The 23658-nt window shown below is 61.6% G+C and overlaps 10 protein-coding genes across 10 annotated transcripts; 6 read left to right on the top strand and 4 right to left on the bottom strand.

The window, feature by feature from the left end:
- Positions 1 to 250: 250 nt before the first annotated feature.
- Positions 251 to 3451, top strand: MVES1_003599 (uncharacterized protein; the record flags this gene model as incomplete). Its single annotated transcript, XM_056208413.1, has 1 exon — positions 251 to 3451. One exon carries the CDS (start codon positions 251 to 253, stop codon positions 3449 to 3451), a length of 3201 nt encoding a protein of 1066 aa, XP_056064388.1.
- A 190-nt stretch (positions 3452 to 3641) lies between these two features.
- Positions 3642 to 8205, bottom strand: PDS5 (Sister chromatid cohesion protein pds5; the record flags this gene model as incomplete). Its single annotated transcript, XM_056208412.1, has 3 exons — positions 3642 to 6806; positions 6888 to 7733; positions 7759 to 8205. 3 exons carry the CDS (start codon positions 8203 to 8205, stop codon positions 3642 to 3644), a joined length of 4458 nt encoding a protein of 1485 aa, XP_056064387.1.
- Positions 8206 to 8391: 186 nt separating this feature from the next.
- On the top strand, positions 8392 to 11168 carry MVES1_003597 (DNA helicase; the record flags this gene model as incomplete). Its single annotated transcript, XM_056208411.1, has 2 exons — positions 8392 to 9057; positions 9084 to 11168. 2 exons carry the CDS (start codon positions 8392 to 8394, stop codon positions 11166 to 11168), a joined length of 2751 nt encoding a protein of 916 aa, XP_056064386.1.
- Positions 11169 to 11232: 64 nt separating this feature from the next.
- On the bottom strand, positions 11233 to 11925 carry MVES1_003596 (uncharacterized protein; the record flags this gene model as incomplete). Its single annotated transcript, XM_056208410.1, has 1 exon — positions 11233 to 11925. One exon carries the CDS (start codon positions 11923 to 11925, stop codon positions 11233 to 11235), a length of 693 nt encoding a protein of 230 aa, XP_056064385.1.
- A 104-nt stretch (positions 11926 to 12029) lies between these two features.
- MVES1_003595 (uncharacterized protein) lies at positions 12030 to 12916 on the top strand (the record flags this gene model as incomplete). Its single annotated transcript, XM_056208409.1, has 2 exons — positions 12030 to 12112; positions 12139 to 12916. 2 exons carry the CDS (start codon positions 12030 to 12032, stop codon positions 12914 to 12916), a joined length of 861 nt encoding a protein of 286 aa, XP_056064384.1.
- Positions 12917 to 13144: 228 nt separating this feature from the next.
- On the top strand, positions 13145 to 15286 carry npr3 (Nitrogen permease regulator 3; the record flags this gene model as incomplete). The annotated part of the gene is made up of 1 exon (XM_056208408.1): positions 13145 to 15286. One exon carries the CDS (start codon positions 13145 to 13147, stop codon positions 15284 to 15286), a length of 2142 nt encoding a protein of 713 aa, XP_056064383.1.
- Positions 15287 to 15467: 181 nt separating this feature from the next.
- On the top strand, positions 15468 to 18638 carry MPH1 (DNA helicase; the record flags this gene model as incomplete). The annotated part of the gene is made up of 1 exon (XM_056208407.1): positions 15468 to 18638. The coding sequence occupies one exon, from the start codon at positions 15468 to 15470 to the stop codon at positions 18636 to 18638; it is 3171 nt and encodes a 1056-aa protein (XP_056064382.1).
- A 102-nt stretch (positions 18639 to 18740) lies between these two features.
- Positions 18741 to 19328, bottom strand: MVES1_003592 (protein deglycase; the record flags this gene model as incomplete). Its single annotated transcript, XM_056208406.1, has 1 exon — positions 18741 to 19328. One exon carries the CDS (start codon positions 19326 to 19328, stop codon positions 18741 to 18743), a length of 588 nt encoding a protein of 195 aa, XP_056064381.1.
- Positions 19329 to 19409: 81 nt separating this feature from the next.
- Positions 19410 to 21494, top strand: lcf1 (long-chain-fatty-acid--CoA ligase; the record flags this gene model as incomplete). Its single annotated transcript, XM_056208405.1, has 1 exon — positions 19410 to 21494. One exon carries the CDS (start codon positions 19410 to 19412, stop codon positions 21492 to 21494), a length of 2085 nt encoding a protein of 694 aa, XP_056064380.1.
- Positions 21495 to 21549: 55 nt separating this feature from the next.
- Positions 21550 to 23614, bottom strand: MVES1_003590 (uncharacterized protein; the record flags this gene model as incomplete). Its single annotated transcript, XM_056208404.1, has 2 exons — positions 21550 to 23408; positions 23434 to 23614. 2 exons carry the CDS (start codon positions 23612 to 23614, stop codon positions 21550 to 21552), a joined length of 2040 nt encoding a protein of 679 aa, XP_056064379.1.
- Positions 23615 to 23658: the final 44 nt, after the last annotated feature.

The following is a 23658-nucleotide window of genomic DNA, read 5'->3' as shown; positions in this document are numbered from 1 at the left end:
CCGAGCCTCCTTGTCTTCGTCCACGCGGCGCGCGATTTGTGAGCACAGCGATGCTGGCTGTTGGGAGCGGACAGCGTATTGATTGCTTGTGTATAACGTGCGACTGCTAATTCGGTCTTGAGACATAACGACCACAGTCTTCCTCATTCGCTCCGAGGAAGGCATGATTACCGTGTCCGATCTCGTCGTTTCCAAAGTACGAAATGGGCCGCCGAGCACGCCACGCACTGGCGTGTCCTTAGACCGTCCCATGGGACGGCTCGGGCCTCTTGGAGGCGTGCAGCCGCGCGTAATGGATCCACTTGTGCAGCCAAGCCCCCCCGTGCTCGTGCACGAGCCCGCGTCGCCCGTGGCCAAGCTAGAGGAGCCGAACTCCACCGATAATGATCAAGGCACCGACGAAGAGACGGGCGTGATCCGATGTATATGTTTGTGTGATGACGACGACGGCTTTACCATCCAGTGCGACCGCTGCTCTGTTTGGCAGCACTGCGCTTGCTTTGGCATGTCGCAGTCGAGTGTACCAGACGAGTATTTGTGCGAGGAGTGCGATCCGCGCGAGGTCAACGTCGAGTTTGCGCGCGTACACCAGCGGCGGCGCCTCCTTGAAGAGGCCCGGCGGCGCTCATACAAAGGCCGCAGCGCGGCGTCGGTCGATCTGGACGCGGCAAATGCGGCGATGCACGCTGCAGAGCCGTCGTCGCCGCGCAAACGTGCAAACTCGCGCGGCCGCTCGCCGCGCTCCCTCGCCACCTCGCCGAAACTGCGCGCGGTGCACGACACAGAAGCGGCGCGCACAAAATCTGTGCGCCGCAAGCAACCGCGCGGGCGCAAGCCGAGCAAAAGTGCGCCGAGCGCGCCGCGGCCCGACGACGACTCGCACTTTGACAAACTCGAGTCGTGGCAGATTGAGTACACACACGTGTTCACCAACATTGTTCACGACCGGCGCATCCTCGATGCGCTTGCACAGCACTGCAGCACCGCCGTGCGGACGCTGCACACCCCAGACTTTGTACTTGCGCCGCTGGTCTACCCCGCCGACGAAGCGGCGATGGCGTGTGATTCTGATGGTCTTGCGGTGCGCGGCAACGAGCACATTCCCCTCGCCATCCACGCGCCGTCGCTCCACGAGGTAGCTGCGCGCACGCACATTCGCCCCATCTCCGACCAGGTAACGAGCAATTTTTTCAGCAGCATCCAGCACCTGCAGCCGCCCGCGTCGCAGCCCCAAAAGATATGGCGCGCCTCGAAAGCGTTCTGCCATCCTGCCATGCACGGCCTTTTTGCCGATACCGCCATTCCCAGCGGCGCGTTTATCACCGAGTTCCGCGGCGAGATCTACGATGCAGATGCATACCGACGCAGCCCGATGAACCAGTACGATAAAATGGGCACCGTCAAGCCGCACGTCCACCTTCTTCCGCCGCCGCTCAACATTGCCCTCGACGCGCGCATGTACGGCAATGCTGCACGCTTTGTGCGCTCGAGCTGCCACCCCAATGCAGTGCTGCGCCCTGTACTGCACTACGCCGGCGACGCGCCGCAGCTTGTGTTTGGCATTTTCGCCATTGCGCCGATTCCGCGCGCACACGAAATTACGCTCGGGTGGGAGTGGGACGATGCGCACCTCGTGCATACCCTGCCGGGCCTTGTGCGCCGCCCGTGGAGTGCTGCAGCCCATCGTCGTGCCGACGCCAAGCAGCGTGTGGATATGGACGCGTTTGCCCAGCGCGGCGAGTTTCCCTACGCCTCCACGATCCTCTGCGCTAAATTCAATGCAGTAGTGACCGTGATGCTGGGAAATGCTACGTGCGCGTGCTTTGGCCCTTCTCTGGGTGGCTCCAGCACCAATGCGTACAATGTAAAGCGCCAGAACTGTGCCGTGGTCCAGATGCTGCGTATTGGCCAGGGAATGCCATTACTGCGCACGGCCGATGCACTCAAGGCCTCGAAGCCGAAACCCATCTTGTTCGCGCCGCTGGTCGGTGCATTCCGTGGATGGAATCTCGATAATGGCAAGGCGCACCATCACCTGCGTGCAAAATTAGCCCAAAACAACTGCTTCGTCAGGCGCTGTGTGTATGCGAGCGACGTGGAGAGCGACGTGGAGAGCGACGTGGAGAGCGACGGGCATGCTTCGGACGCCACAGCGCCGCTTTCCGATACTGAGTATGCCAGTGGGGACGAGGATCCTTATGTCACGCTTGCGCTCGAGCAGTTGCGCCGCGATGCGCTGAGCAGCGACGCTGCGCCGCGCATTTTGCCGCTCAAGAAGCGAGGTGTGCGCACTCGGATCGCCGCGCCCGCCGCCGAGGCCAGTGTGCGGCAAAAGAAGCGCGCCGCGCGCCCGTCGCTTGCTACGCCAGCCGATATGCCTGTCTCGATGAAGCGCCAAAAGGTGCGCGCACTCTTTGACAAGACAGCGCCGAGCTCGCCCTATTTCTCGGAAGAGAACGAGAGGGATGGGTATGTTTCGCCTTCGGAACGCACGCATGCGAAAATGGCGCGCCAGGCTTTGCCGAAGGATGTGCGTGCAAATACGAGGCTTTTGTCGGGCAGGCAAGGGGCAGAAATGCGTATGGACGTGGATGCGGCCGACGTGTGCAGTGCACCGGCGATACAAGAGGCACGGGAGCCTATGGCAAATTTCGTGGAGGCACCGCACGTTGTAGCGCCTGTGCCTGCCGCGGTGTCTGTGCCTGCGTCTGCGCCCGTGTCTGTGTCTGCGCCCGTGCCTGCGTCTGCGCCTGTGCCCGTACCTGCGCCTGAGCCTATGCCTGAGCCCGTGTCTGCGCCCGTGTCTGATCCTGTGTCTGCGCCCGTGTCTGATCCCGTGTCTGAACCCTTGCCTAAGCCTGAGCCTATGCCCGTGTCTGAACCCGAGCCTACGCCTGCCGCAGTGCCTGCCTCAGCGCCCATCCCCAAGAAGCGTCTCTCGCTCGCAGAGTACAAGGTGCGCCTTGCCGAGCGCAGGCAAACTGTCGCTCAAGATGCATGCTCTGCACCCGCGGAAAAGGCACTAAATACATTGACTGAGCACGCGATACAGCCAAGCACGCCGTTGCCTGTGAGCACACGCGAAGCTGTGCGCTCGGTCATTATTCCGCAATCTCCACCGCGCGATGCACTGCCCAGTGGCGCTGCATGGCAACGCGTCGAAGCGTTGGAACCACGCAAGTCTCTTGCGTCGCCCACGTCTTTGCGCGGGCCCGTGTCTGTACACGAGCCTCCGCCACTCGCTGCACCGACGAAACCTGCGCCGAAACTCTGCGCTCCGCCCGGCCCCCCGCCGCCGATGCCGCCTGCGCTCCGTGCGATGCAAAGCAAACCCAAGCCCGGCCCGCCGCCCATGCCGCCTGCGCTCCAGGACATGCAGCGGCATGGCAGCGGGCGCGGCGCGCCATCTCACGGAGCAGGCTTTCGCCGTGATGGATGGCGTGCTGTATAGCTATTGTAGTGTACTATGTATTTCTAGCATGCGACGTGGGACGGATCGACGGGGATCAAGGTGGGACAGATGCCTACACTCAGCACAAAGCTGCGCGCCGTGCGTACTGTGCACTAGCAATACTACTGTCGCAGCGCACGAAGGATAAGCGAAGCACGGCCACGATCTACTGCACCGCATCCATTGAATACTAGCTAGCATCGTCACTTGCGCTATGCCGCTGTGCACTCCGCACGCGCTTCGACGCCGACTCTTTGGTATGCTGTGCACGCTTCTTCTTGCGCGCTTGAACCTGCTCGACAAGCCGGTCGTCCAAATACCGCGTTTCCTGCACCTGGGCCATCTCCGCCGGCGGAAGCGCACCGAGAATATCCGCGGGAAGCGCCACATCTTGATGCGTCTCCATAGTCCACCCATGCTCCTCGGCAAACCTCTGCACGACCAGCTGCGCAAGCTCGGAAATTATATACAGGTACTGCGCCTCGACATGATGCGGCGGCGCAGCAGCATCCACGGCACGTTTCAGCGCTCGCGCATAAGCCATCAGCGCGCCCATATTCTGCGGCGTGCCCACATTCCCAAGGAAAAATTCGATATACTGCGCAATGTGCACCACCTCGTCCGAGCCAGGCGCAAAGTCAGGATGGTGTGCAAGAATGTAGAGGAAGCGCAAAAACGCAGCGTCAAACGCCTCCGCACGCGCTCCTTCGAGCATGGCGGCGGCGGCGCGGCGGTGGTACGAAACAACGCGCGCGCGCAACTCCTCTTCTGGATCAAAGGCAAGGATCGACAAGAGCGCGTGAAAACTCGGCGAGATGGTGTGCTGCGAGAGACGCAAGAGGAGATTTTGCAGAAGCGCGCTGCGCACCTCAAAACTCTCGTCCTGCAGCGCATACGCAAGGCGCCCCATGCGTGGAATAATCACGGCGGCATACGCGGGCGCCTCGGCGAGCTGCAGCACCGAGAGCGCCGCACAGCGCCGTATGCATGCCGCGTCGTCCGGCGGCGTGCCCAGATCGGCGCGCGCCTCGCCGCTGCGTACAAGCACCCAAAAAAGCTTCAAGAGAGGCGCAACGCGCACGACACTGGCCTGCCCAAGACAAAAGCTTGTGAGGAGCTCGAGCGAGGCGACGCGCGCCGCCAGCGCCAGTGCGCCGTGCCACGGCGCGAGGAGAATCTGCTGGACGATGTGCTCGACAAGCGCGTCCGCGCGGCTTTCCACCGCGGCAAAATCGTGCCGGAAAATGGGCGCGAGCGCGGCTAAGGCCGCGACGCGCTCGGACTCCGCGCCGAGCTCGGCGTGGGTATGCAGGATGGGAACGCATTCTTCCAGCGCCGTGTGCGCGGCGGGGGCGGAGAGCGCGGCGAGTACGGTCGCGGCATACTGCGCGCACCGTGCGTCTGTGCCGCACACCGCGTCGCCGAAGAGCGCTGCATTTTCGCGCACATTGACATGCGCGGGAAAAGCAACGGCCACGCTCGCGAGGCACTCGAGCGCGAGCGCGTCGGGGCCATTCAGCGCGCGCTGCGCGAGCAGGTCTGCATGCTGGACAAGGAGCTGCGGCGCGTGCTCTGCAACGTACCGGCACAAGCGCGCCGCGCCTTTGTCCAGCAGGATAGGCATGCATGACTGGTTGAGGATGGGGTAGGATCCCAGCCAGAGCACCGACGCAATGGTATCTACGAGCGCGGGCCTTGCCGCTTTCACGGTGTCGAGCGCGTCGCGGCGTGCGTCGTTGCTCGCGTCGAGCGGGGTGGCGGGATCGAAGCACAGACGCATTGCTCGCAGCACACGCGCGTCGCGCCATGCGGCAAACTCGGCGAGGTGCGCCTCGGCGCGTTCGTCGCGCAGCGCCGCACAGCACGCGCGGATTGCCGCGGTTGGCTGGACATCGTCTTGGCTGCAAGCATCGAGGAACGCATCCACGGCACTGGGGCGCGCAAAGTGCAGGTTCGTATAGTACAAAAGCCCGGCAAAGCCGTCGTCGTCGAGCGCATCCGCGACGCACACGAGTTGCGCGGCAAACGCAGGTGTATCGAGAAACGGAAGCAGTGCGTGCTCGAGCGTGGTGCGGACGCTGGCCACGATCGACGGCACACCCGCGAGGCTGCACTGCAGCACCGCGTTTGGGATCCACGCAAACTGTGCGCGCATCGCGTCTTGCGCGAGGTGGGGATAGGCGAGGCGGTAGGCACGGCCGATGGCGGCAAATGCAGCGTCGCGCACGGCGCTGCGCCGGTCCTTGCCGCGGCGCGCGAGCTCCGTGAGGACGGTGCGCGGCACCTGCGCGAGCGTGTCGAGGTCGAGCGCGCCTAGCGCGTGTGCCGCGGCGAGGCGCACCTTTTCGTCAAGATCAGCGACGCGCTCGGCAAATGGCGCGGCGACAGCGTCGCGCAGTGTGTGTGTGAGGAGCAGCGTCGCGCTCTTGATCCACTGCACACGCACCGCCGCTTGCGTGTCGCGTGTGCGCGCGAGCCAAGCACGCCATGTGCTGGGGTAGAGAGCGGCAAAGTCGCCCGGCATGGCAAACAAGGCGCCCAGCATGTCGGTTGCGCAGATGCGCGTGTCTGTGTGTGGCGCGCCGAGCTGTGCCTCGAGCTGGGGCACGACGCTGGTGAGCAGCGAAGGGACATGGGAGGCGATGCGCAAGATTTGGTCGCTGGGAAGCGGCGCATCGTCCTCGTCGCGCTCGAGCGCGAGGCTAAAATAGTGCGCGACTTGCTTCTGCAGGCGGTCCTGCGTCCGGCGGCACACCTCGGCTGCGAGTGCAGTGGCAGCGGGGCTTGCATCCTTGTCGAATGCGGCCATGAGTGCTTCCATCGCGTGTGCGGGCAGCGCATTGCCCTCTTCGATGAGCTGCACGAGGATCTCGGTGAGAAAAAGCTGGACATTGGCCGCGATGGGCCCGTCCAGCAGCGCAAAGAGGCGCGCAAAGTAGGCCGAGACAAGCGCGTCGGCACTCGGCAGCTCGCATATCAGCACAATGCTCTTGACCGTGCCGAGACTTTCGGCAATGTACACAGCGTCGGCGTACAGCGGCGCTTGTGGATGCGCCAGCCCCGCATCAGACACGAGCACGTCGAGGAACCGCTGAAAAATGCTCTTGAGCTCTGCTGGCGTAAACGGCGCATTCGGCGCATACAGACGCAGCATATCGCTCAAGATACATGCTACTTGGACCTGCACGGCCCGGTCGCGGTGGCGAAGCAGGCTCGGCTTGATCAATTCTTTACAGTACGGGTCCAGCGCGGTCGTCGCAATGGCGCCTTGGCCTATCTCGGCAAGCTCGCGCCGCAAGGTGCGGACGCGGTCCAGCACCGCATCGCCTTTAAGGCCCGGCGCATACAGCGGGCCCTGGAACCGCAATGCGCGACGCATCTCGGCAAGACGCGTCGTCGCAACGCGCCGACGCCTTTACTCCACGTGACTATGAACGGCGGGGCCCGCGACGAGGGCGCGGAATTGGGCGAGAAAGGGGGGCGCGGTGGTGGCGGAGTGCACCGCGTGCGCGAGCTCCTCCGCGGCGCGCCGCTCGGTGGCGATGGCCGAGGCGACAGGTACGGGCGCATGCACAGGCGCGTGGAAGCGCACAAACGTCGCGGTGCCCGCGTTCGCCACAGCGCGTGCCTCGGGCAGCGCCAGCGCCGGCGCGTCGGCGCTGAAAAAGGTGATGCGCGCATCCATCGCCTCGAGCTCGCGGAGCGTGTGCTGCTCAGACGCGTTGATGTGCGCGGCGATATCGCGCAGGGGTATGCTTGTGTACACGCGCGCAAGTGCCTCGATCCACCTGCGCCGCTGCAGAGCCATGCACATGCACACGAGGCCCCAGTTTGCGTCCTGCTCAAACTGGGCGCGGTGCGTAGTGGCGACCGTGGCGGCGGCGTGTGTGCCGCTCCGCTGCTCCATGTACGCGGCGCGGAATGCGAGGTAGGCATCCCTGGTATCGCGCAAATACTGCCCACGCACCCCGCTGCTCGCCGAGCGGCACAGCGTATTTGCATCGGGGCACACGCCGTGGCAAAGGAGGCGCAGCAGCACCAATTTCTTGAATGCGTCCAGCTGGATCCAGCTCACTGCTTCGGAAGGCACGGCAATGCACGTCTCCAGCGCATGGATCGCCGCGTCGTAGTCGTGCGTCTTGGCGTACGCAAGGCCTGCGTAGTATAGAAACGCAAGCACGTCCACAGCGCGGCCTATATGGTCCTGGAAATTCGTCGCGTCCACATCGACGGCAGCGGCAAGAGAGACGGCATTATTGTATGCCTTGGCGGCGAGGTATTCCTGGTGTGAGTAGCGCGGCACGTACGTAGAGCAGCGGCGCGTCTGCGCCGGTAATTCCTTGGTAGTTGCGCGAAAGCATCGCGCGGATCGCTTCCAGCTGTGCAATGGCATACGGGCGCGCGTCCTCGACCAGGTCGCTGCGCTCCGAGACCGCTTGCGCCCACTGCGCGGCGAGCACCGGCGCATGCGGCAGCTGGGCACGCAACGCATCTCCTTCCAGCAGCGGCTTGTACCGCGCCACAATCTTTTTTACCTGCGCCCGGCTCGCCGCAAGGCGCAGCGCTGCATTCAGGCACATGAGCGAAGCGAGCGGTGCGCGCACGGCGTCGATTTCGTGCGCAAGGAGCACGTCCAGCTCTGGCGACGGGTCCGGCGGCACGTACGTACGCAGCTCCTCCGCTGCCGCAGGATCCGTCGCCACGGCGGCCAACATGCTCTCCAGCTTCGCCGCATGGGCCTTGGCGCGCGGCATACCGAGCCTGCGCCGCGTGCACGCGTTCCGCTTTGCTGACTAATGCTCCTGGCGCCGCGCCGCGCGGGCGTGGCGCGAGGCGCGGATGAGCGCGACGGGGCCACGCCGCAGCGCGGCGTGCGCACCGCAAAAGCGCCAGGTATGTATGCATGGTGCTGACAATAGCGGCGCACACTACTGGAATGCATGCCGCGGCGCACCGTGTTCCGCACCCTCACATACCTATCGTCGTCGGATATGCTGCGCCTCCTCTGTGCAGACCCGCGGCTCCGCCCCTTTGTCAATGCACAGCATTTCGCGCCGTGGAGAAAGCGGTGTGCGAGGCTCTACGCTGCAGAGGCTGCGTATGCACGCGCCATCATGCACGAGGACGTAGCTGAGCGCGAGGAGCAGGCGTTTGTAGAAGCGTACCAAGCGTCGCTCCTCGCGCTCGGCGTCGCACACGCGCCAACGCAGACACACGAACTCATTAGCGCCGCGGTGCTTGCGCCTGGAATGCCCGACGCGAGCGCAGCGCAAGAGTTTCTTGTGCCGTGGATCCTCGGGCGCGTCGCGGCGCACGACGCATTCCGCCTGCTGGACTGCGCCGACGCCGTCGAGCTGCTCAGTCTTGCACGTGTATTTCTCGCCGTCGTGCGCATCACGCGCGCAAGCGACTCCAGGGGAGGACCGAGCAGGCAGTATCACCAGATGCTGCACGTCCTCGACGCCGACTGCGCCCACGCCCTTGCCGCTTTTTTCGCGCCGCCGCCGATGGAAGCGCGCCCGGCACAGCTCACCGCGGAACAGCAGCGCTTTGTGGATTATTCTGTGCAGAAAACCGATTTGGTGTGTGTGCAGGCATTTGCAGGGGTACGCATGCGCGAAGCTTACCACAGACGGGAAAAACACGTTCGTTGCTCGCGTACGCGCGCGAGCGGCCCATGCAGCGGTTCCTGTACATTACATTCAACGCCGCCACCGCACGCTCCGCACGCGCGCAGTTTCCGCCCAATGTAGACTGCCGGACGATGCACGCAGTCGCGCTCCGCCACGTCACGCTGCCAGAGGGCCAGGTCCTTGGCGCGCTGCGCCCCCGCGACGTCGTGCGCCTCTTGCGCAACGCACTCCCCGACGGCAAAAGCACCAAGGATGGCGCGCAGCGCAACGAAAAACTCGCGCCGACGTCTGTTGCCATGTACGTCCTGCGCACCCTCGACAAGTACATGCAGTCGACCGACGCGGCGATCCGCGCCGACGTGCACGTCCCAAAGCACATGACGCGCACCACGGATTTGCGCCCGAGCGCGGTTGCAGAGAGCGTTAAAGAGCTGTGGAACGCCATTTGTGCGGGACGCACTGCAGACGGGCGTGCCGTGCCGTGCCCACACGATGCATACGTCAAGCTTCTGCACCTGCGCGGCGCAGCGATGACCGCGTTTCAAGAGTACCATGTGCTGCTGCTCGACGAGGCGCAGGATCTGTCCGCGTGCCAAAGTGCCATTTTGCTGCGCGCGCGCGGACACTGCGGCATCATTGTCGTCGGCGATGTCCACCAGAAGATCTATGGGTTTCGGGGAGGCAGCGCCGCCGCATTCCACGCCAAACGCTACCCGCCGAGCATGCAGTTTGCGCTCACCAAGAGCTTCCGCTTCGGGCCGCAGGTCGCGCAGGTTGCGTCGAGCATTCTGGGGCTCAAGGCGCCCCCGCCCTGGCACACGGGCGAGTGGACGCGGCCGCACCTCTCCGGGACGGGCACAGACGCTGTCTTGCGCGCGTGGAACGGCGCGCCGCGCGTCCATGCCCAAGTGCCGCCGCGCAAGAAGCGCAAGTGTGTGCCGGACGTTGGCCTGGTGCGGCATACGCGCATATACCGCACCAATGCACTGCTCGCGCAGGACGCACTGCACTGCGCCACACAGCCACGCCCGCCCACGCTGTACATGAAAACGAGCCAGAGAATGCAGGACGCGGCTTTGCTTACTTTATTCCGCGACGCACACACACTCTACCACGGCCTCGGTCCGCTCCCGCGCTCCTCGCCGCTGCGCGAATTTTTTGCGTGGAAAGAGCTCGTCGAGCACGTCGAGGCAGACGATGGCGGCGGCGATAGCAAGCTCTCGCTTGTCGTCTCCCTCGCGCCGCAGCTCGCATCGCCCGACTTTCTCGGACGTGTGCGCCAGTTAGAACAGTGCTTTAGTGCGTCGGAAGACGCGGCAGATGTGGTGATGACCACCGTGCACCAGGCAAAGGGACTCGAGTGGGATACGGTCGTCGTTGCCAACGATTTTTCCCCCGTGTGGGAGGCGTGTGCGCCGACGCTGCAGCCGCAAGTGGCCACGTTTCTCGCGCAGGACGAGCTGAATCACATGTACGTGGCCTTGACGCGGGCGCGGCACACTTTGGTCATTCCGCACGGCGTGCAGCTGTGGCTCGCAGCCCTCGACGGCCTTTTCCGCTTCCGTTTCGCGCCTAAGCATGCGCGGAATGTATGCCCGCTGTGCAACGCGCAGCGCACTGCTCTCTTGCAACGGTGCAGCTCGCGGATGCCGTTCCGTGTGATGAGCACGCCCGTGCCGTGCCCGCCGGGCGAGTTTGACGCATTTGTCGAGGCGCTGGGGTGCCTCGCATGCCTCCGGCCGCGCCTCGATGCCGACCCCGACTTGGAGGATTTCGTGCGCTGGATCGACGGCTCGGGTGTCAGCACAGCGTCCGGCAAGTTGAGCGCCGCTGCAAAGCTGCGCACTACGCGCAAAGCTGCGCGCACGCGCGAGGTAGAGTCGCGGCGTGCGGCGCGGTTTGCAAAGCTGCCGTTTGTCGCGTCGGAAAATCGGCGCACACTGTACCGGTCGATGCTGGAAGAAAAGAAATTGGCCGTCGTGCAATGGTTCGCCGCGGAACGCGCTTGGATTCGCGAGGCGCGCGCGGACGGCGATCAGGACATGGAGGGGCCTGCCGTATACCAGCCGATGGCAACGCTATAGACCGGCGTCTATGATATCCAATAGCCAAGGTGCTTCGACTATGCTGCAGCGTACGCCTTATATACTATGCACCTGCCATACCCAGCATCCCTGTCGCATCGCGGATCCGCGCGACGTCGTTGGCGCTAAGGTTGTGTTTCTGGCTCAGGAAAAAGTCCTCAAAGAGGCGCTCCACTTCTGCCTCGCCCACCGTGCGGCACCGCGCGTGCGGCGAGGCAGCACCGGGCGAGTCAAGGTCCATCGTATCGGCGTTGAGGAACTGCTCCTCTAGGCTCTTGCGCAGCCCAAGCCAAAATTCGACGCTGGTGATTCGTTTGTAGTGCAGGCGTGAGATCCCTGCACTTCCTTCGATCGATGTACGCGCGTCGTCTATCGACATCTGCGTGCTGGGCACCGTTTGTGCATGCGACGGGTCGGGCGTGAGCCAAAGCTCGGGAATAAAGGCAGCGAGCTCCGCTGTCGGCGCGGCTGCACGCGGCGCAGAAGGGGTCTGGTTGGCATAATTTGCCTTAAGCCCCTCAAACTGCTTGTTTGTATACGTCTTTTGGGAAAATGCGTGCATCGCAGCAATCTCTTCCTTCAGGCGGTCGTTCACCAACCGATGGCGCCGCAGGGTCGGCATGCCCTCAAACTGGTCGGAAACCAAAACTATATCGTACGCCTGGCCGCATCCACCAGACACGTCCGACACAAATAGCACGCTTACATCGTCCAGTTTTGTATAAATCGCTGCTTCTAGCTCCGCCTGCGTCACCATGGCAAAGGAGAGAGACGAGCACAAGGTGGAGGTGCCACGCGGCGATCGCAAGTGGAGGTGTGTTGCACACGCACACCGTGCGTCGCTGCTGCCCTCTTACGATTATGCGCGTCGTGTGTGTCCAGTGTACGCCGGAGCAGGGCAAGGTGCAGCAGAATGCAGCGCATATCATGTCGCTTGTGGAAACGTAGGTGCCTAACTAGCTGATGTCAGTGTAAAGCCGGGGTCAGTCGATATGCTTGTCCTGCCGGAAATGGCGCTCACCGGGTACGTCCACGATTCGCTCGACGCCATCGAGCCGTTCCTGGAGAATCCGTACGCTGAGGACGGCGCGACGTTTAACCTTGCTCGCGATCTCGCGACAAGGCTGCAATGCTACGTCGTTGCGGGCTTCCCGGAGCGTGCGTCGGCAGAGGCGCTCGCCGCGCAGCATTCGCCACACCTGACAGATGCGCGCCACCTGACGGACGAGCTCAAAGGCTCACCGCATCTTCCGCAGGTTCGACAGAAGGCGTTTAATGCCGCGATGCTCGTCGGGCGCGACGGAAAACTCGTGCACGTCTTCCGCAAACACTTTTTGTACGAGCCCGACGCTACGTGGGCGGACGAAAGCGCAGGATTTGGCTACATCGATTTGCAGGGTATCGGACGCGTCTCGGTAGCTGTTTGCATGGACTTGAACCGTACGTGGGCGCGGCGACTAACCACAGCGTACCTCTTGGACTCGGACTTTGAGCGCTACGAGCTGGCGCATTTCTGCGACAAGAACCGCGTGGACTTTATGGTTGTGTGCATGAACTGGCTCCTCCCGGAAGAGGAGCTCGGAGCATACGGCGAGAGCGACGGTAGTGCACCGAGTATCCCTACCATTAATTACTGGGTGACACGCGCTATGCCGCTATGGGTGCCGGGCATGGCGAAGCCAGGGCACGAAGGCCACAAGGTGACCATGATCGCATGCAATCGTACCGGCACGGAGCGTGGTATGTAATACGGTGGCTAACTGTAGATTTCACGTTTGCGGGATCGTCGAGTGTTATTCACTTTTTCGCTTCGGAGCGTGCGATTCTGGAAGGTGCGCTCGGTACCAATACAGCCGGCGTATTGGCAGTAGATACCGCTGCAACTACGAAATAGATGCATGTACCCTCGCAGCGGACAATCGCGCTTGTGCCTGACCGTCTGCGCGGAATACCTCCACTTTTCTCTCGGCGCCAACATGTCGTCGCCGCTGCTGGCGATGCTTCTCGTGACGAGCTCGTCGCGCGGCTCGTACGTCATATTTCAATGGCCGCGCAAGCCCAGCATGGTGAAACGGTACTCCCATGTCCGGTACTATGCCGACACGGAGGCCGACGAGACGCCCGAGCCTGAGGACGCTGGCGACTACTTGGCCGATGCGAGCGACACTGACAGTTACGACAGCGACTCGAGCACAACCTACTCCGATGCGAGTTTTGAAAACGATGCTGTGGTGATTGGGAATGCAGGCGACGAGCGAAGCTGGCGCGACACCTCGTGCGAGCGGAGCCGGATGCTATCGAGCGAGCACAGCTCGCGAAACCGAAGTGCGTCGTGCTCAAGGCGCCCACGCTTGCAAAGCAGCATTCATGCAGTACAGCCGGAGGAGCTTGCACGGATAAAATCATACACTACGTACCTCGGCTTCGACTATGCGGTGCTTGCCGCGATGCTGAGCCCGAAACCGGAGCAATGCCATCATAAATTCGAGTTGATCGTGGACGATATGGTTTTCCTCGGCGCGCCTGTGCTGCTGGGCCATGATAGCAAGACAAAAGATACCGGCGTGCGGAATAGCATGACCATGTTCAATCTCGTCATGGTCTTTGACCGCCCCGATTCGCTTGCGGCCCTGCCTGGCATGGACCACACGACGTGGATGCAGCTGTACTATACCCTTTTATTCAAGCTTACCGCGGTGCTCTTTGCACAAGAATCCAGTGCTGGCTATGTGAGCGAGCAGAACTCGATGCTCCTTGCTTTGCGTGACAAGTGCATGCAAAACGGGCTCTGGGTCCGCGACTTTTTGCAAGAAGCACTGCTCGCGTCTTCCTTGGCGCGCACGATCCGCGAGGTGCAGCGCTGCCTAGTCCGTAATCGCAATGCACTTGTGCAGGTAAACGGCGTGGATGTGCACTTGCAGCTGCCTTTGCTTCTCTTGCAGCCAGAGCGAGCGAGCAAAGCAATCGAACTCTTGCGTGCAATTGACCTCCACGATATGGTCGTCCAGCGTGGCGATGGTCCCGAGCCGCGCGACGGTCTGCGCACTTCGGGCCTTACGATGGAGCAGAGACTCCAGGACTGGACACGCACCACGGGCCCTTTTCTGGAGCCGTGGAAAACGCTCTTGTTTCCCGAAGGCAATTCTTTGGGCGACGAGCTCGACACCATTCTTACGTTTGTCCAGCCACTCATCGAGTGTTTCAGGCCGACATTGCGCGGGAGCAAAACGTTTCTGCAGGCGTCCGAGTCGCTGCACCTCGACCTGTACAAGGAGGTGTACCCCATGGTTCGCCATTTCATTTATTATTCAAAGGCCCAGGTCGTCGATGTGCCGCGAATCCAAAGCACCTATACCGTCGACCCGACTTTGGACATGGATCGGTGCGTCGTACGTGTTACTTACTCCAGTATCGTAAGTCTCAAAGCCTTGTGGAGCGCTGCATTTCCCATGATGCGCTCCTTGCCGCAGTTTCTCAGCGACTTGGGCGGTGCGCCGAGACCGTTTGTGGCACATTTTGCGCCGCGGATCAATCATTCGCTGTGCTTTGATACCCTCCTTTGGCTGCTGCGGCACAATGTTGTAGTCCAGCTGCATACCTACTTGCGCCTGATTGTCACCGCGCAGGACAGGAAACGTGCCGCGTCCCTCCGCAGCGCGAAACGCGAGCTGCACGGCAAACAGCGCGATACTGGCCTCGAGTCCGGCTCCGAAGCAGACGAAATGCTTTTGGACGTGTTGCGCAGCCAGCGGACGACCAAGTTCCCCGAGCGCCCGGCCCTGCCTCAATGTGGACACGCACATCCACACAGAGTAGAAAGCAGCGACTCGAGTGGGGACGAATGGCCGCCGGACCATTCCCAAGGCCCTTCGCCGTTGCAGCCTTCGTCGCACCTCTCGAAAAGCCGCACCTCGACGCCGCACGATTTGGTTGACGAGCTCGAGGCCGATGAAATTGAAGCTCGCATGGACGAGCTCAAGACCCGCGCGCCGCCGCCTGCATTGATTCGCGAACCCGTGCGTGCGAATCGCACGGAGAATGAATGGATCTCGGCGATGCTGGCCGGGAAACACGCATGGTATACGCGCTGGTTCCTACGGTACGTGCTGCACCACTAATCACAGACTACTTCCCTATCTCAACGGAAAGCACACGCTCGACGAGATTATATCGCGCGAGCGCCTCCGCCGCGGCGATCTCAAACACATCCTGCACCAGTTCCAGGCGAATTTGCTGCTGTTGTACCATCCGTAGTTCGGCCGAAACGCGACGCGTGTTGCTTGGGCAACACCATGCAGCATGGATGTGGCAGACGAGTTTGACGACGAGTTTGACCGCGGCATCCTTGAACATATCGATGTACTTGAATTGCAATGGGCGGACAAGCCCACTGCGTCCCAAGTAGATAGCGGGAGCGACACGTTGGATCCAGCGATGGAGGCGCTTTTCCAAACGTACGAGCACGCAGCGCCGAATTTGCCGCGGCGCCCGTTTGGCAATACCGCCAACTTGCCGCGCCCAAAGCCGGCGCCGCTAAAATCGCAGGTGCCTCTTTCGGCGCGCGACGCGTCGCAAGCGCCGGGAAATGCGCTCGTGCAGCAGGGGCTGTTTGGCCAGGCATTTGTCGCCACGCCGACGCCGACGCCGACGCGCAGTACCGAAGTACACTCCTCGCAAGGCCATGTATCCATGGCAGCGACGCCATCCTCTTTCATAGACGGCGCGCGAGTCAAAACATGGGACCACACCGTATTTGAGCAAGGGAACAGGGTCATCAAACGCACCGAGGAGGAAGCAGCCGACGACCTCGTGTACGGCCCCCACAACCCAAAAACACCCGTGCCGCGTCCACCCGTGCACATGACGCTTGCTGTCGACGACGACGCGGCACAGACATGGATATACCCTGTAAACAAGCCGCTACGAGCGTACCAGCTGAACATTGTCCGCAAAGCGCTCTTCAACAACGTGCTTGTCGCTCTCCCGACAGGCCTCGGCAAGACATTTATTGCCGCCGTCGTGATCCTCAACATGTTTCGGTGGTACCCCCAAGGCAAGATCATCTTTGTTGCGCCCACTCGCCCCCTCGTCACGCAGCAGCAGCAAGCATGCCATACTATCTGCGGCCTCCCTTGGGATACCGCGATTGAACTCACCGGCAGTACTCGCCGAGCGCTGCGCGACGACGAATGGCAGACCAAGCGCATTTTCTACATGACACCCCAAACGTTTGAAAACGATTTGCTCTCGACGACATGCAATCCACGCGACGTTGTCTGTGTCGTGGTCGACGAGGCGCATCGCGCTACTGGAAACTATGCGTACTGCAAAGTGATCCGGCATCTTATGTACTATAATCCCCACTTCCGCGTCCTTGCACTGACCGCGACCCCTGGAAGCCGTGCGGAGCAAGTCCAGGACGTGGTCAACAATCTGCACATCAACCGCATCGAGATCCGCACCGAGGAAGCGCTCGATATCCAGCAGTATGTGCACCATAAACACGAGCACTTAATCCGTGTCCCGCTGGGCGCCGCGCTCGAAGAACTGCGCCGCGCGTGGGTGAACATGATGCAAGTCTTTTACGAGCCACTCGCCAAGGTCGGCATGCTGCGCACCGCCGATCCTGCAACGCTTCGCCCATTTGCGGTGCGCGCTGCTGCTGCCGATCCACACGGCCGCCGCATCCTTGTGTCGCAGCCGTATCTACGCGGCAGCGTGACGAACTTGGCGAGCATGGCCCTCGCGCTGCAGTACCTCACCGAGCAGAGCGTGCGTGTGTTTTGCGAGCGCGTGCAGGCGATTGCAGCGCCGGCCAAGTCCAGCAAGAAAGTCTCGCAAAAAGACAAGCTATTTAGCACGAGCAATCCACAGTATTGCGACTTGCTGGAAAAGATGGAGCACGTCGAGCAGGACGCTTCGCTCGCGACGCATCCCAAGATGCACGAGCTCCGCCGCGTCCTGCTCGGCCACTTTGCCAAGCACAAGGGCGACACACGCGCCATGGTATTCTGTTCCTACCGCCAAGTCGTCACAGAGATTGTCGCGCTCCTCCAAGAAGCTGGGCTGCGCGCAACGCCCTTCATAGGGCAGTCCACCGATGCAAAAGGGAATCGCGGCTTTACGCAAAAAGTGCAGGAGCAAGTCATTCGTGATTTCCAAGCGGGAACGTTTCAGGTTCTCGTCGCGACGTCGATCGGCGAAGAGGGCTTGGATATAGGGGAAGTGGACTTGATTGCTTGCTACGAGGCCGTGCGCGATTCTGTGCGCACGCTCCAGCGCGTAGGCCGCACTGGACGTATGCGTGATGGTCAAATTGTCGTGCTTATGACCGAGGGGCGCGAAGAACACAACTGGCAGCACTCGAAGGATTCGTACAAGAACGTGCAGAAACTCGTGCGCTCCGCGACGACAGTCGAGCTGTACACGGACGTGGACCGCCTCTTGCCTGCACATTGCAAGCCAGAGCCTGTCATGTGCGAGGTCGACCAGCCAGCGTTTGATCTATCCGCATTGAAGCGCACTGCGCGGCGCAGCGAGCCTAAAAAGGTGCGCAAGAAACGCGGGGCGGCGCCGCCGGACGGTGCGCTGCTCGCGTTCTGTAGCGCTGGCGCTGTGCGTCGCGACGCACACCGCGAAGGCGAAGCGCCGCACACTGCACACAGCTCCAGCAGCGTGCGCACAAACTTGAGCGACGACTCGGAAGACGACGAAATTGCGAGCGGCATTCGTGTCCGCAGCTCTTCGAACACGCCTTACTCTTGGCCGTCGTCGCATGGCGAGTCGCAGCGCGGCCGTGCATTGGGCACGCGTCGTGTGCATGCGTCACCGTGCTTTGCGCGATACGCGCCGCATCCTTTGGTGGCAACGTTGGCTGGCGAAGCAGACACTTGCGAGCGTCCAGCGCCGTCGCCCGTGTCGCCGTGCGGCGCGCGGGAAAGAGCGACGTCGCCATCGCTGCACGTACCGACAAGCGATGACGCTCCTTCGTCGCATCTCCCCGACGATCCGCTTCTATTGCGCTCCGACGCACTCTCCGATACGCCGTCGCCGCCGCCGTCGCCGCCGCCGCGCCAGAAAAAGCGGCGGATCGGCGCGTCGCCCACGAGTCGACTTTTATTCTGCCATGAAGCAGAGCGCGACACTGATTCTGAGGTGCACGGCGAGTCGGATGAGGACGATGACGGGGATGGGGAGGAGGACGAGGCAGATCGTGCCATGATTGGCGACTTTGTGCCGACACAGGCGCCGGGGTACAACCAGGAGAGCATTTATCTCCAGTCGCTGCTTTCCCAAAACGCGCCCGCACCATTCCGCAAGCGCGATCGCCTGCAGGCGCTCTTGCAGCGCCGCGATGCGCTCCAGCCCTTGTCGGAGCCTGGCGATGCGTCCTTGGACACGTACTCGCAAGACTCGTTTGTGGTCGGCGACGATGACATTTCGTGGGCGAGTGACGCGAGCGAAAGGTAGGCATTTCCTTGTAGAAGTAAATAAATAAAAAAAAAAAAAAAAAAAAAAAAAAAAAAAAAAAAACGCCATTGTATCCTGGTATTACGCAGCTAGTGGTGCAGTCTACAAGCGCTCCATAAGCATCATGGGCGCCGCTACTTGGTCGCGCACCTCGCGCCCGGCCAATTTCTCGACCAGCGTCAGGGCAAACGCAAACGAAGTGCCCGGGCCACGGCTGGTGACGAGGTTCTTAGCCACGACGACCGGCTCTTCTCTATACTCGTACGCCTTCTCGAGCTTGTCCGCGACGGATGGGTGCGACGTAATGCCGCCGTGCTCACCGATCTGCGCCTCCAAAGCAGCAAGCGAGCCTGCGCAAATCATCCCGATCCACGTTCCGGCCGCGTACGCGTCACGAAGCATGCTGAGCACTATGGGATTGTGCGAAATGATATCCGCTCCACCCACGCCGCCCGGCACAACGAGCAGATCGTACGCATGGTTGGCCGCAGCGCACTGCTCGAGCGTCGTATCGGGCACGATGGCAACGCCACGCGCTGCGCGCACGAACCCCTCGGGCGGCGACGCAGGTGCGCCATCGGCAGGGACGTACACAGACTGTACTTGGATCCCACCGCGTACGAGCACGTCGTACGCGATGGTAAATTCCATCTCTTCCGTGCCTTGCGCAACAAACACAATCGCGCGCATGGCAACATGCGCCCCGTGCGCACCGATGCAGCCGCTGTAAAAACACGTGACAACGGGAGTTTGGTTTGTTGGGAGATGAGCATGATTGGGCCACGTTCTACAAGTGCTGTCCGCCGTGAAATGCGGTTTGACTGCAACCACACGATGCCGCAAAAAGCCAGTGTCGCCGTGAATGGTGCTGATGGAACAGAGGGGCAGATCCGCCGCTCGTTCCTGCAGCCGGAAGCGCTCCTGGAGCGCCCTGCCGAGGGTGTAAACACGATGGTAGACCTACTCCACTATGCTACGAAGAAGCATGGCAACACGTGCAAGATTGGTACGCGCGAAATCGTGCGCGAGCACAAGGACCAAAAAGTTGTGCGCAAGAAGGTCGGCGACAAGGAGGTCGAGGAGACAAAGACGTGGACGTTTTACGAACTCACGCCGTTCCATTACACCACGCTGAACCAGTTTGCGGAGAATGTAAAAAAGTTTGCCAAGGGCTTGGGCGCGCTGGGCTTCGACAGCTCCAAGCGCTTCAACATTTTTGCATCCACCGCGGCCAACTGGCAGGTTGCTGCACACGCCTGTTTCCAACAGGGTGTCACGTTCTGCACCGCCTACGACACGCTCGGACCGACTGGCCTGCAAGTCTCGCTCGAGGAGCCCGAAGTGCGCGGTATGTTTACGAATGCTGCACACCTGTCCGTCGTCGAAAAGGTCCTGGACAACACGCCGCTCCTTGAAACTATTATTTACGACGGCGAGCCCGAGCCCGCGCTCTTGGAGACCATTCGCACGAAGCTGTCCCACCGCCAAAACGGCCGCATCGTGTCCATCGACGAGTTGTCCAAGCTTGGCGACAACCATCTCACTTCCGCTGCGTCTGTCCAGCCGTCGGATATTGCATGCATCATGTACACTTCTGGCTCCACCGGGCCGCCCAAGGGTGTGATTCTCACGCATGCAAATCTGGTCGCGACGATCGCCGCATGCGACCAGCTCTTGATGAACTATTTACACAACACTGATACTGTGCTCTGCTACCTCCCCCTTGCGCATATTCTCGAGTTTGCTGTCGAATGCTTCCTCATCTTCCGCGGCTTCACGATCGGCTACGGACGCGTCAAGACGCTTACTTCTACCAGTGTGCGCCACTCAAACAGCGACTTGATCGAGTTCCGCCCGTCGCTTTTGGTCGGTGTGCCCGCTGTCTGGGAGCTTATCCGCAAGGGCATCCTTTCCAAGGTGCACCAGTCTGGCTTTATCAAGCAGCGCATGTTCCAATTCGCTTTCTGGGCCAAGCGCAACAATGTGGAGGGCTGCAAGCAGTTTGCCGACTCGGTTGTGTTCAAGGCCGTGCGCCAGCAAACGGGTGGCCGCCTGCGTCTTGCGCTTTCGGGCGGTGCGCCGATTAGCAGGGAGACGCACGAGTTCCTCAACTTGGCGCTTTGTCAGATTGTCCAAGGCTACGGCATGACCGAGTCCTCGGCCATGTGTGCCGTCCTGACACCGCAGTTTTTCAAGTTTGGCTGCGTCGGTGTGCCCATGTCCTCGATTGAGATCAAGCTGGTCGATGTGCCTGAGACGAACTATCTCTCGTCGAACAAGAAACCGCAAGGTGAGGTTATGATCCGTGGTCCTTCTGTCACACAGGGCTACTTTAAGCGCCCCGATATCACCCGCGAGACCATCACCCCCGACGGCTGGCTGCGCACGGGCGACATCGGCCAGTGGGAGGACGACGGCACGCTCAGCTTGATCGACCGCAAGAAGAACCTCGTAAAACTCTCGGGCGGCGAGTACATTGCATTGGAGCGCCTCGAGTCGGTGTACAAAGCGTGCAACATGGTCAGCAACATTTGCGTCTATGCTTCCTCGGAGGCCAAGCAGCCCATGGCCATCGTCTTTCCCCGCGAGGATTATCTGCGCATGGGGCTCGAAGAACGCGGCAAGAAGGACTTGGCCCAGCTGTCGTTGGAAGAGCAGTGCAAGAACAGCCAAGTGGCCGACGTGCTTCTCGAAGAGCTGCACAAGACTGCGAAGGCAAACCACTTTGCGCCTATGGAAATGCTGCAGGTGATCTTGCCTATTGCAGAGGAGCTGCCGCTGACTGCTGCGCAAAAGGTGCAGCGCAAAGAGGTGGAGTCCATTTATGGGGATGCGATCAAGAAGTTGTACCCTTAGGTAGACATAATACGTACTTGTGTAAGCATGATTGGCCATTATCAGCGGCACGTATTCAGCGCTTGCGCGGCGCATTTTCGCGCAAACGGCGCGAGGATCTCGTCGCACGGTGTGCTGGACTTTGATTTCGTGCTCGTCGGCGCGGCTTGGGCGGCACGGCTGCGTCCGCATCCGAAACGCCGTCAGCTTCGGTGCTTGCCTGCGATCCGTGCGATTCGAGCTCAGCAGTCTGTGCACGCGTACGTCGTGCAATGGGGCGAGCATCGCTCACTGCCTCCAGACGTGCAAGCGTGCCGTGGGGATAGGCTACGTCGGCGCTGGATTGAGAGCGAAGGATACGGCCAGGAGAGTGTGCGCCGGTGCGTGAGCGGTGCACAGTAGATTTTTCAGGGAGCCTATCCTCGCTCGGGTGCCTGCCGCGGCGCGAAGAGCGGCGGGGAGATTCCTGCTCGGTCCACAGAGGGAAGCCGCCGGGGATGTTGGGTGTTTGTTCAATATCGTGGATTGCTTCGGCAGCACGCTTTGCGGCGACACGTTGGCCGCGCTTGCGCCGGACTGGTACGCTGGGCGGAGTTGGGGATCGAGATGGAGATGGGTCCTCGTGCATGGGCGCGTTTGGGTGCTGGGATATGGATGCATTTTCGCTTCCGTGCACGTCCAAAGCACACGCTTCGTCCTGGCCCGCTTCCCCCATACTCAAATCTTCCCCGTGCACCGGATCTATTTCCGGCAAAGCATCCATCTTTGTATCCTCAAGAGGCACATGCCGAGGAACAGGAACACCCCATGCAGGCTCACGCTGCACGATATGCGGCTGCGCGACGTTTTTCCAGCCGCGGAAAGGACTGCTGCTCCGCAACGCAGGATCGTTTTTGACCTTTTCCACCGGCGCCCCAGCAACGCTCGCACCGAGCGACGGCGCACGTATCGCATTGCGCAAAATACGTGCTTCCGGCGATCCAGATACAGACACACTGAGCGGCGTTTGCGGACGCGGCGGAGTACCTTTTATCGGCACCGGCGTGCTCTCTTCGTTGCCGGCATCCATACGCAGTGCATCGCGCTGTATCTGCGGCAGGACAGCCCACAATCCCGCAACAAGTGTTTTGCGCCGCGCACGCAGCCGCGCAGCCTCTGTGCCAATCTCGGCAAACGCCAGCGTGCGCTCCAGCTGCGCCGCGCGACGATCGAGGTGAATTGCATCGACATAGCGCCCCTGGCACACGAACTTGAGCAGCAATGTGTCCACGGCAAGCGCCGCGTGGTGCTGCGGCAGATTGTCGGGGGCGAGGGCAAACGCTTCCAAACGCGTCGTCTCCTCTGGGCGGAGCGGCAGCAGCATCAGGGTACGAATAGCGTCGGTATCCGGCGGCGCAAAGCATATCCGGAAGAGCATGTTGTAAAGCGTGGTGTGCAGCGCATCGTCGCGCGGCAGTGTATCGAGCCAGGAGCGGCACATTTCCCACGCGGCGCCAAAGCCATGCACCATTGTGAGCGCCTTGACGAAATGGACGAGCGCGGAGCTTGTCTTGGTGCACGAGAAAACAAGTGCGCCGTGCACCTGGTACAGCTGGAGAAGGAGCTCGGCATGTTTTGGCAAGTTGTCGCTCAGCGCAGCAGCGACCAGCGGCAGCATCGACGCATTGGCCAGGAGCGGCACGGCGGCCGGGTAGTAAAAGTGGTCCATGTACCAGTATCCATCCGTCTCTTTTTCACTCCACGGAGCAAGCCGTGTTTGTGCTGCGTACAAACACGCCGTGTCGTCCGCTGTGTTGTGACGTTGCTGTATCGCCGTGTGTTCCCGCGCCAGATAGTATACAAGTGCATGTTTTGTAGTGTCATCACACGGCGCGGTGAGGATAGATACAAGCAGGACGTAGGCCTGTGTACCATCTACTGGGGGAAAGAGGGCATCTGGGGTCAGCAAACGAGAACGTGCCTTGGATGCCTGCGTCCGCGAGCATGCGGTCATAAAAAAGACGCTGCCCAGTACTTTTTGCGCGCCGCTCGCGTACATCTGCGGCGTAGGCCGCCGTCCAAGTCCGCGGCACTGTGTCGGACGGAGGAGATAAGTAGGCAAGCAGGATCGCGTCCGCTTGTGCCTCTGGCGACGCCTGCATGGTGGGGGAGGGAAAGGCGTAACGCCTCGACAAATGCATACATC

Source organism: Malassezia vespertilionis, chromosome 8, assembly GCF_029542925.1.
Source record: "Malassezia vespertilionis chromosome 8, complete sequence".
Taxonomy (NCBI): Eukaryota; Fungi; Basidiomycota; class Malasseziomycetes; order Malasseziales; family Malasseziaceae; genus Malassezia; species Malassezia vespertilionis.
The sequence above is the reverse complement of the archived record's forward strand: the minus strand, read 5'-3'. Positions and strand labels throughout refer to the sequence as shown.